The 12001-nt window shown below is 39.8% G+C and overlaps 2 protein-coding genes across 6 annotated transcripts in view; one reads left to right on the forward strand and one right to left on the reverse strand.

Moving 5' to 3' along the window:
• The first annotated feature begins 248 nt into the window (after nt 1-248).
• Nucleotides 249-7945, forward strand: radx (RPA1 related single stranded DNA binding protein). 3 transcript variants are annotated; one of them, XM_086308283.1, is made up of 15 exons: nt 249-1243; nt 1871-2013; nt 2112-2304; nt 2547-2655; nt 3031-3128; nt 3219-3338; nt 3415-3510; nt 3597-3758; nt 3921-4069; nt 4150-4298; nt 4396-4443; nt 4513-4631; nt 4702-4938; nt 6410-6592; nt 6700-7945. In XM_086308283.1, the coding sequence occupies exons 1-15, from the start codon at nt 655-657 to the stop codon at nt 6834-6836; spliced, it is 2532 nt and encodes an 843-aa protein (XP_086164409.1). In that variant the 5' UTR covers nt 249-654; the 3' UTR covers nt 6837-7945. The 3 variants fall into 3 exon arrangements, with proteins under 3 accessions (XP_086164409.1, XP_086164411.1, XP_086164410.1); XM_086308285.1 differs by having other exon boundaries at nt 6459-6592; XM_086308284.1 differs by lacking the exon at nt 4396-4443.
• The window catches only part of npas2 (neuronal PAS domain protein 2), a 44011-nt gene continuing 39157 nt past the window's right edge, over nt 7148-12001 (reverse strand). For all 3 annotated transcript variants that reach the window (XM_086308282.1, XM_086308280.1, XM_086308281.1), the window contains one exon: nt 7148-11483. In XM_086308282.1, the coding sequence (XP_086164408.1) occupies nt 11286-11483 (198 nt within the window). In that variant the 3' untranslated portion in view covers nt 7148-11285. The remainder of the gene's footprint in view (nt 11484-12001) is intronic.

Consider the following 12001-nt stretch of genomic DNA (forward strand, 5'->3'; position numbering starts at 1 on the left):
ATGTATGTTTCATTTTATTGGGTGAGGACATATAAAACACGTGTCTGGTCTCTAATGTGTAAAGTGCATGTTCCTGTCAGTAAAATATAATACTCCGTGTAAGTTAAAAGGGAAAACGTTTGGAATCATGATTGTATTTTTAAAAACTACAAAATTACGCAAGGCGCTCTGGTGACGTCATATCAAATGGTCCTTGTTAGGTAAAGCGCGGATTTTGAAAGCAGGAATTTCCCTTTATTACAGTAGGCAGTTCTTTTCGAAGTTATATTAAATAATTTGACATGGCAGGGTTACACATATAAACTGCGTTTGTGTATTAAGTGTGTTTCTTTGTATTTGTACATGTTTTGGTTTTCGAGGCTAATAGTGACGCCATCAAGCCGCGATGTTTGTAATGTTAGCTAACGTTAACTGCAACTTCACAGGTGAAGAAGCCTCCTGAAAATGCAATAAGTTGTATATGACGCATTGCTTGTAAGATAAGCCTACTGTTGGGCGAACTCGGATAGTTTTTTTTTTCATGTTAAACGCATTTAGTTTAGTTTAGTTATTGCTAAGACTAGCAAGACAACTTTAGCCAACAAGCTAACATGACAGAGTGACACAAAACGGCTAACTACCCGACCAACTAACTGCTTTAATTACACATTTGTGATGGAGGATAACTCGTCTTCTTCTTCAGTGGTGAGTGGTGTCACTCAAGCGTCTTTCCTCCAGAGGACTTTGGAGCGGTTATCATCTACACAGAGCTTGAAACTGAAAACTGAGGAGGCAGCTCCTGTCGCTGTCATCGCACTTCAGAGATACCTGTCCGAGCAAACGAAAGGGCAGCAGCTCGACAGCTACAGCTACGATGTGACAGTCACAGATGGAGTCTGGCGAGCTAAATGCTTCCTTCACCCCAGTTTGAATCATCTGGTGCACAGCAACAGCCTAAAGACCGGGTCTGAAATCAGCATCACGCAGTGCTCCTTTGTTTACAACGAAAGGAGGCTGGGACATGGCTACATCTGCATTGAACAGCTCAGATGTGCTGCAAAAAGATCTGCTGTGCTGGCTCGTGTAAACACTGTCAGTTCACTGCCCATTCTGGTCAAGCAGGGAATGGAGAGGAGCGTGGTCTTGCAAAGTGATGTCCCCCTTCAGGTGAGCCGCAAACATTACCTGTCACTTTGGAACAACGACGACCCAGAGGGCGACATCTGGATATCAGGATCCCCTTCAGCTGATACTGTGCTGGACGGTGAGATACTGCTATCTCAACCCCTCCCTCACTCTCACATTGTGTTGTTTATATCATTATTCTGTCACCTATAATTTATAACACTGCAGTGAACTTTGCTATTTGCAGCCACTTAATTGCCTCATAAATAAGGAGGCAATTAAGTGGCTTAAAGGCAGGATGTGGTGTATGACCATGACCAAAAATAATGTCCTCTATTGATTGATAGGTTGGTTTTGATTTATCTCTTAGACCTCAGAAAAAATAAAAGATTATAAATGACCATCACAGGAAAAGGCTTAACATGGGGAAATAACCTAAGGTATTAGATTTTGGAGTTGAGCTCAGGAGGTAGAGCAGGTCATCTACTAATCGGATGCTTGATGATGCAGTCCCATTGAGATCAAAGATCTCTTTTAAACGGGAGACTTGACCAACAGGGCAGCAACACAGATACTTAAAAACAGATGTAGATTGCATTAACAAAATTAAAATGTACTCACGTAAAACACTTGCACACAGACAAAGTAAACATACAGAAACATATATATATATTTCTATAAAATTATAGTAAACAAAAGTTTTAGTTACTATTACTTTAGTAAAATTAACGACAATGGGTTTTCTGTAATGTCTTGATTCCAACAGTGTCCAAGGTTACACTTCTTTCTAGCCTGGACTCATCCTTCAAAAACACGTGGAAGCCCCTCCCTCTCCTGGTGAAAATCATACACAAATCCAGGTTAAGGTATTATGGAAAGTTTGGCCTCAAGATTGATTACCCATACCAGGTGTGATGTGAACAAGATCTCAGTTTTTTGTAATATACGTTCATGTTGTGACAGAGCATAGTTTAAATGTTTTCAACTCATATGTCATCATATTTCAGGCATACTTTGAAGTTGCTGACCAGAGTGGCACAATGTCCCTTGTGCTTTGGAATGAACTTTGTCCCGAGTTTTACCAGCGACTGAATGTTGGCACAGTGTTGTACCTTCAAAATTACACTCTGAAACAGAGTTATTCAAACCGGTCACGCCCCCAAATGGACCACCATAGAATGAAGACCTTTAACTCTGTCGGTATGTACGTAACTACTGATGATAATCAGTAATTTTTAAAAATATAGTAGCACTGTTTTCTGTGAAAAAAATCACCATATATTATCAATACACTATCTTAGAATCTGTATTTTCATATATAATTGATAAATTTTCTGTTGGGTTAGGGGTTAGGGTTTGTTTTGGTATTTATTCACCATTTAGTGTTTACATGGTTTTTGTAAAGACCTGTAAACTGTCGTCTGCATGTGTTTTTTTCCAAGAAATCTGCCTGAACCCTCGCAACCCAGCTTCAGTCATCACCGTGGTCTCACCAAAGAGCATACTTCCTCAGTGGGGACTGCCTGACATTTCCTACCAGTTCACTGCTCGGTAATGAATTAGAACCGTATTAGTTAGTCTACTGCCTTACATGTATCTCTCTGTTATCTGCACCTAAGGCATGGATTCAGTGCTGCAAGTATTGGTTTATGCATTACTGCAAACTACCACATCATTTCTAACTTACAAACATCAATATATTTTGAACATTCCAGTCTAGAGTTTGCTTGATGAAGTCAAGTGTAGAAACATTGCAAATAAATCAGTTATTACAGTGTTTGGGAAATTAGATTTATTACAGTGTGTTTAGACGGCGTGCAGGACTCTATTTGCTGTTTGTCCCACGTGTTTGTGTTTCTACAAAATGAAGAAGTTGTTTTGAGTTTCGCCTAAACAGCTGCTGCATGATGTTTTTGATGCTCACAGGTCAGAGTTGGAGAAGCTGGCCAACAATTCAGCATGTGATATAATTGGTTTGGTGACATTTGTTGGCCGTGTTGAAAGAGTGAAGGGTAAAGGGAAAGGTAAGAGATGTTCTTATCTTGTCTGTTGCGTGGAAGTGGTTTTTGATAATTGAAAGAATTTATTTTGGTCGGTGATGTTCACCTTTTTAGGTCCAGAAAAGTACTGGACGTATCGCTGGGTACATGCAGTGGATGGAACATCTGACCATCCTTTTATTCTGGAGCTTTTTTCCACTTCTCAAGCAGAAATCTTCAGTCATATTTGTCCGAGTAAGTCAGCTGTGTCAAGTCTGCTGCTACACTGTAAGCATGCCAGTTTTTTTTAAATATATCCTCTATTCCATAGTGACCTACCTGGTTTGCACTCAGATGAGGGTTTGTCATGTGGAAGGCTCGTTGCCGTACCTCACGAGCAGCTGTGAGACTGAGACGTTCATCACAGGTTAGAACAAGCTGGAACAATAAGTACCTGATAATGTGGCAAATTGATTGTGTAAGTGAACTGTAAATGATGTGTCTAAACAACAGGTTACCATAAAGGTCAGCCGTACGTGAATGACCCCAGAGTGAAAAGCTTCATCCAGTGGACCAAGACTCTGAAGGACAATGTTGTCCTCCAGAAAACAGCTGTTGGTGGCTATTACCGCTACCCTCGCCCCCCAGCGATGTTTACACAGTCAATGGCTGATGGTGTGTGTAGTTGCATGTTAGCTTACATTGTTTTTCAGATCATGTGTTACAGCTTTATTTCATAAAATATATCGCCTTACTCGTGTTTACATCTTTGTCCTGCAGCAAAAATGATTTAGTTTCGTTGTCAGCATAGGTTCTGACTTTATTCTTTCCCTTCAGCTCAAGTTCCTCTGGTTGCTGCAGCTGATTTGAAGAGAGAGTTAGAAACCCTGCAGTACAGAGAACACAAGAAACTCGCAATCCAAGGTCAGATCGCAGCAGTGCAGTACATGGAAACTCCAGAGCCACAGGGACTAAAAGACAAAGAGGTGAACGACCTTATTTTAAATCGTCTTCCCAAAAGCAGTTGCCATTAACAATATAAAACAAGTCAGCTGGTTTTCTGCAGGTGCCCAGTGCTTCCACTGATGTGTGTGATCAAACTGTGACGTACCCCAGTCATTCCTCAACAACAAAGCAGACTTTTGTGGAGAGTTTAACGTCTCACTGTACTGACAGCAGCTCTGAGAGCAGAAGGAAAAGAAGAATTCAAATAAGGTAGGATTGACTCCTGACTTTCAGATTTTTGAGCTTGATGCCGAGTCATTATTTAATTTTAACCCATTCATTACATTTGATGTAACATGTTTTCCAGTAAAACCACACAATCCTCCTTGAATTGCGGTAACATTCCAGCTAAAAGGTAACAACAACTCAGCAGGTAACACAACATTTATGTATCAACCAGTCTGAGCTCATTTGTCTTCTGCAGGAACGCTGGACGTAAAAATACAAACGAGGGTGAAGAGCAGGCGGAAGAAGAGAGCAACTTTGCATTTGAGGAAGTTCAACAAGTGGGACTCAGTCTGCAAGCTGAAAATCCAAATCCAGGTGAATTGCTGCACCTTAAAAACTCTGCTTCCTGATATATTGCCATGCTGATACGTTTGTCTCTCACCAGACTCTAACGATTTATCATGGGAAAGCAGCAGCTGGGTGAGGCAACAACAAGAAGTGTCCGAGCATTTGTGTAAAGGCGGTCTGTGGCAGGACAGCATCTGTCGGAGGTTCACGCTTGATGAGAAGAACGTCCTGCTGCAGTGGAGTAACCTTCAGCCAACACGGTGGACACCACTGCGGACTGCTGACGCTCTCTCTCCTGTGCTTTGTCCAGGATTCTACCACGTAACAATATTAGGTGAAGTAACCCAGTGGTGACACCCAAAACTTAAAAACATACTTTTTGCTGTTCCTGCCACTTCAGCCTCAGTGGAATATTGTCTTATTTCCTGCATAATACTCTTTTTTTTTTATGTCAGCAAACACTTTTTCTTTCTTAAATTTTCTTACTTTCTTTCTTATTAAGAGTCTCAACCAGACAAAAATCTTCGGTCTTATTCATTTAGTCCTGAATAGCCAAAGCAAACAGATTTTTATTATATTACATATGCGTCATCAGTGAGTCATTGTGAGCTGGAAACTCACTGTCAGTGGAAACACAATCACACAGTCAGAGGTCTGAGCCACCTTTAGAAAAGACCAGAATTTATATGATCTTGTATTATTAGGCTTGATCTGCTTCTTTTAACATTGCTCCTGTGCCTTCTGGTCTCCTTTAGTTGTTCAGTTAAACATCGCTTTTAGAATCACAGCATTGTGTAACCCTGCCTACACTGTTAGCTAGGTCTTCCTTCAGTTATGGATGAAAACCAACGTCTAGAAATGGTGTGAAAACAAAAATCCTTAATGATGAGCAGCGCTTTTTTAATATTAGAAAAATGGTGATATATAAACCAATAAGGTAGACCTGCTAGACTTTTTCTTAACAATTAACAGTCAGGTCAGCATATGTGCAAAATAGTGTCTCTAAGCCAAAAGCTCAGGCCTCAGACTCATTTTCAAACAGTTTTTGCCTCTTTTAGCTATATTTAAAGAAAGAGATACATGTAATATATCTCAGAGACACAGCTCAGACTGTGTGAGCTCTGTGAGCACAGGAGCCTTATCCGGATGATCTGATATCCTCGTGTCGGTGTTGTTCCCACATCATCATAATAAATGTTGTTCCAGGGTCAACATTGCGAGTGACCAATCACATTGTTGTGACGTCATACTTTTGCAAGCCAAGCCATTCATTCATTTATGAAATTCCAGTGTTGCAAGGACAATATGTATAATGCTTATTGTTTATTAAAGAACATTATCCTGAAATGCAAAGAATGGAAATTGCTGGATCGGCAGACAGAGGCGGTTTCTCGCAAGTGAAGTAGATTTTTTTTAAGGCGTTTTTTTTCCGAAGTCGCAAAAGTATGACGTCACAACAATGTGATTGGTCACTCGCAATGTTGAACCTGGAACAACATTTATTATGATGATGTGGGAACAACACCGACACGAGGATATCAGATGATCCCACCTGCAGCCCAACCCTTTGTTTGACAAGGGAAGGCAATGAGAGGAAGGTTTACCTAAAGGGAGAGGAAAGAAATCATGGTTTATACTGTGGCTCAACTGAGGGACTGAAGAAGGGGCCAATATTAAAGAAATCAGAATTTCTTTGGACTATGAATCATGCAAAGCTTACCTGGTGGTAGTAGGAGTAAAAAAAAACATACATTTGGAAATGAATTCCCACTTAACTTTTTTTTCTGTTTTTATCTCCCTGGCAGGCATTAATAAGCAGATAGCTGTTGATGCTATGTATATTCCTGTTGTTAGCTCCAGCGAGCCACAGGCTGTGGGCCTTCCTCAGGATCCACATGGCAACACGATGCTGTCCTGCCTTTCATCTGGTTTCCTCTGTCCTCTCAGCAACACTGCCAACAACAGTGAAGAGACTCTTCCCAGGCCAGGTAGTCACTGTGGGGGAGACAACGTCCATTCAGGAAGCATTTGCCAACACATGCATCTTTTACACTTAATATTTAAAATGTGTGTTTTTTGTTTTTTTTTCCTGCAGAGGAAATCTTGGCAACTGCCAGTGAGCTTGAAGACACACATGTCGTGTGCATCCTTGACCTTTGTCACCTGGGTGGAGATAAGGTGGAAGTCATGATCAGCAAGGTGTACAGGTTGACGGAGGTTTCTCTTGACTAGAAGGTACACGAGAGCAAGCGCAGCATGTAAATATCAGCATTAATCATGTAACTTAATAGTTATTTAAAATAGAAGCAATAGAAAGAGATTCCCTGTTATATGTACATTGAATGTTAAATAATTTATAACATTTTTTTTTTAATTACTTGAAGTGTATATTTTTACCATTAAAATGTTTCCACAGGGAACAACTTTGTGGTGTGAAAATGAAAATGTGCCCTTTTTTTTTTTTTTGCACCAAGAACTCAAAGCTGATGAGAAATATCCCTCCTGATGGATAACATTCTAAGTAAAACTCAGAATAACATGCATATGTTTAAAAATATTTATTTTGAAATATTTCACAATATTCAGGTTGATTTATTTTTTATAAATATTTCAGTATCATTATTAATATCAAGATATTTTCGAATGTAAACTTAATTTTTAAATTTCTTTTAAAACAATGTTAACAGTATCTTTTAAAGCTTATTTTGATGGTAAATACAGAAAGAAAATGAGCCATACAAGTGACTGTGCAACACCAACTCGAACGCAAAATAAGCCTCACCTCCTCTAATAAGACACTTCATCTGTTACAAAATTACTTTAATTTTAAAATCATGTAACATACATATGTAATCTATTAGACATATAAAATAAACAACTATGTAGCCTAAAGTCTTGTTTTTTGTTTTTGCTTTTTTACATTCTATTATACAATATATTCAATGTTAGTTTCTGCACTGAAACTGCAGAAATGGCTGAATACCAGGTTTATTTTGTTCATGTCCTGGCAAATCTCACACAGAAAACATTGACCTGACTGCCCACTCTCACACTGAGGGTGTCAGTCATTATTTTACAGATCAGAAAAAAAAAAAGGAAAATACAAGTTAAATGTGATTAAATTCACATACCTTCAAAAACAGTGACACTCAATGGCAACATCCAGGAGGAAGAAGAGCATTGTGAAAGGTGCAGACATCAAAAGAAAAGGTAACTACTGTTGGGGAAAGTATTAAAACTTGACTAAAAGGAACAACAGTACTGACTGAGTGGATGGATTATTTACAACTTCAACAAAGCAATACACACGTACAAGGAAAAGGAAAAAAAAAAACACAAAACATCGTCTCACATCCAGAGCAAAACCATCGCGATTGAGCACAGTGGCGTTTCAATGAACAGCAGTTCCCTCAACTACCTCTGCAAGGCAAACAAGACAACAATTTTGTATAAAGACATGGATCGAAATATTTCCTGGATTCTGTAAAATCAACTCAAGGAGAGATTTTACTACCACCGTCTGAAAGTATGGTATTGATAACTATTGAATAATGAAAGAAAACAGCTATAGTTGTCTATGGCACCTCTGTACTGCTGAGTAACACCTTTACTGTTTCTTTGCCACACTTGTAGAAGCATAGACATGAATAAATGGAGAATGAAACTTGATTTTACCCATCAGGATTACCATTTTGATAATCCTGGAAAATTGCACTTTTCCCCCCCTTTTTTTTTTGGCTGAATTACTTGTGAAGTCTGCACAGTTGGAGAGCTTTTTCTGCACCCCACAATAAGGATTCATCTTCTTTATTTAATCTCTTCGTTATTGTAAATGCATGATACTACAGAGATTCTTTGTTAGGTTAGGCTCTCGTGTTTTACCTCCTGCTTGTGAGGAGCTACCACTCTGCACCACATTCCCATGCAGACAGACTATAAAGTGTGATCACTGCAGTCGTGGTGTATAGTGGACACCCTTTAAAGATACTGCTGATATAAACGGTTAAGGGAATGTTAGGGCATTTTCATTAAAAAAATATTTCCATATAAATTACATGGTACAGCGGCTTATTATACACCTCTATATACATCTGTTCTGAAACATTTAAAACTATAAATTAACATTCTTCTCTTCAGTTTGACATTGCACATAGAAAAGTGTAAAACGGCACTGAATGGACATGCTCAAAGTATTCTGACGGATGCTTCTTGTTATCCAACGTGAACAGCACCAGTACAGTAGCTTCAGCTTCGAGGTGTGGAGACCAAGCTGTCGTATCGAGCCGCACGGGCTGCTTTAAATAAAGTGTAGCACAGTGAGAATTTCAGGAAACGCAGAGCTGTACTGGGAACGCACAGCAGTTTGTGTGAGATTGTCATTAACAAGATAAGAGATGAATTAATGTCCTTTATGGAGTTTACTTTTGCAATGTGGTTCTACCGTTAATCTGTCTACACTGACGCACTCCATTCTCCTCATTGTGAAGTCATCGTGTCACAATCTGACAACACACCATGCGGATTTGCAGCTTCAGCCGAAGGGCATGTTTACATTTAGCTTTAGATTTGAATTGATGGACACAGGACTGCAGTTGGACACGTCGCTGCAAAAGCACGATAATATAAAAGGTTAGACGTAGGGCTGCATAAAAAAGATTGGAACATCCTGCAATGGTGCCAGGACTGCTTTCCAGATCTGTAGACAGTTTCTCATGCATGAATACAGTAAAGTGAAATTGGTGGCTTTTTTTTTAATGCAATAGAGGCTGCTGTACTTCCATGTCTGCATTTTTCAGATGCTAATAAATTGGGTCACGTGGTCACGGTTGGAGCGTACTTTGTTTTCCTTCATAGACGTTCAAAGAGACAAAAATGGAATGAAAATGTCTTAAATTAATTTTCCCTGTTTCGAAGATATTTAAACAGCTGTGCAGGTACAGCGTTGTCGTGTTATACCGTGATATAACAAGTGATGGTTAATAATGGCAATAGCCTTGTCACAGCAGACTAGAGAATCTCACCTGCATGTTTTTTTATATTTATTGTTAAAAGTGAACCATTTTTTCTTTTTTTTAAACCAATATTTACATTGAAAATTGAAGTTTATTATGTAACCGATAATAATTGTGTAATAACCATGGAACGTGCGCTTCCTAAGACCAGACCGTCATCTGGTGAAAATCCCAAAACTTTGCCACCTTGTATTCAAATCACCAAGCTTACACTCAACTTACACTGCATTGCTTTGTATTGTAAAACCACAGCTGGTCCATACAGATGAATGGAGAACTGTGTGAAACTGTCATAGGGCAAGACACAAGGACCAGTGTTGACCTTTCAATGTCTAAAGCACAAACACAAACAGACAAAACTCAATTCAAACTTATGTGTTTAAAAAAAAAAAAAAATTCCCGTGTAGTGTTTCAGTTATAAGTGTAATAAATAAAAATGAAATGATTTCATTAGGATTTCAGGAAATGGATAACTTGTGAATGAGACACTATCCTTACAGCCGGGGACCTTAATCTTCCAATATATATTTGTCATATATCCAATACAAATCTAGGCTTTTGTATTTAACTCTGATGCAGCAAAATAATAATCTATAACCTTATGAAAATATAACTTTGTATTCCAAATAGACCTGAGCTGGATTTTTAAAGCCGTAATCAGACACAACCATCAAACTGCGCCATGGATGTACCACGGCTGAAGGCACATTATTTAAGCCACCCCCCCCCCCCACTCACTCGGTAGGTTGGTTATCAAAAGAGGACTCATCCCGCACTGCTCATCAAAAGCACCGAAAATTTGTAACTTCAAATATCTGCTGTTGTCATTCGTTTTGAGGAAGTGGTGCAATAGCTGCAACGCCCCTTCTTTAGTCCCAGATTGAGGCTTTAAAAATCTAGATAGACCTTTACTAAAAAACTGGAGAATTACTCTCTGAGCGTGGTCCTATAGCATGTGTGACATCTTAGTATTTACCAACCCTGATTTTTGATATGATGGTCATCTTACCACTGCATGTTTCACCGTAAAGCCCCTGTCATGTGACCTACCATGAACATACCTTGTTTTGGGGACAATATGGGAGCCAACTGAAATGTAGAGTTCTCATGCACACAAATCCCATTGTGAGATTTGTCATTTTCACTCGAGTTATGTCGCCAGTGGGAGGGGTGTTGAGAATCTCACCATTAGTTAATGAAATAAACAACTATTGGGCAAAAATAAATACTCTACTTTTGAGTAGGAGGTGGTACCTAAGTGTGAACAGACACTTAAAGGAAACTTTGTTAGACAAAAATGTTCCACGTGTAAACATGTAAAAAGTTTCTTTTTAAGAGCTTTGATAAACCACTCGTCCCAGCAGTTTCACTGCTGGACCCACTGAGTGCGACGTAGCCTGCAGATGAAGGCCCAGCACCTCACACTTCTTCGGGTCCCCGATGTTCAACGTCGGGTCAGTGCAATCTCTGCTTGTGGTTTCTCGCCAGTGACATAAAAGGCCGGCTTCATCTGGAAAGGGCAGCTTCACATCTAAAGATCACAACAAGCAGTTTTCCCCACTTTTAACCAACTTGTCATCGAGTTTGACTCCCACATGACACAAAGTGCTTCCACCTTCACGGCCTCCTCACAGAGGCAGATCTCAGCACAACGGTCAAGTCCACAACGCTACCGAGTCAGCATGTTTCGATATTCTGAAACGCTGCCAGTCTGGTTTTGGGAATGTTGGTATTGCCTCTGTTGCTGTGGCGCCTGTTGCTGCTGCGCTAGTGGCTGTTGAATGTATCCCACGGTGCTTTGCTGTGGCACATTAGTGGTGTGTAAGAATGCTGGAGTAGATCCACCGTGTACGAGTCCTTGAGTCATCTGCAGACACAACAAGGAATATGAATATAGTACAATAAGCAGACAGAATACTTTTTATCAAGTTTTATTTATAGAATCTAATGTTCGACTGATGTGCAGTGCAAACAGTGTACACATGAGGGCTGTCTCTGAATATCAAGACTTGCTCTGCAGTAGGTAGAGGATTATATAAAATGGGTTTCGGTAGATAGTGGACTCTTTGTTGTGAGGATAGGTTTCACTGCCCAGTTGACCCTGGACCAAGGAGCTGATTGTGAGCTGACTGTGAGATATTGGAAGAACAGTGGAGAGGCACACCCCTGATGGTCATCAGTGTGACTACCTGTGACATCTTTTGGGAGTAAGAGGTCAGCAGCTATGGTTAAGAATGCCTAATGTGGTCATTTCAAACTTAAGGGGTGTCCACACTGGGAGCAATTTGCTCTTCAGGCATCACTTTGTCACTGACAGTCGGTTGCTACTGTACATTCTAGGTCCCGATTGCCTTAGTAACCCTCTAATGTATTTGGCACCCCATC

Source organism: Aulonocara sp. 'chitande type north' Nkhata Bay, linkage group LG10, assembly GCF_057382095.1.
Source record: "Aulonocara sp. 'chitande type north' Nkhata Bay isolate Kocher_YH1m ecotype deep benthic linkage group LG10, A_spYH_male_GT1.1, whole genome shotgun sequence".
Lineage (NCBI taxonomy): Eukaryota > Metazoa > Chordata > Actinopteri > Cichliformes > Cichlidae > Aulonocara > Aulonocara sp. 'chitande type north' Nkhata Bay.

Excerpts from the sequence above, each read along its gene's own strand:
- radx (XM_086308283.1), top strand. The coding sequence starts at position 655 with ATGGAGGATAACTCGTCTTCTTCTTCAGTGGTGAGTGGTGTCACTCAA. Across the intron at positions 2,305-2,546 it reads GAAGACCTTTAACTCTGTCG|AAATCTGCCTGAACCCTCGC; the intron begins GTATGTACGTAA and ends TTTTTTTCCAAG. Across the intron at positions 4,632-4,701 it reads AGCTGAAAATCCAAATCCAG|ACTCTAACGATTTATCATGG; the intron begins GTGAATTGCTGC and ends GTCTCTCACCAG.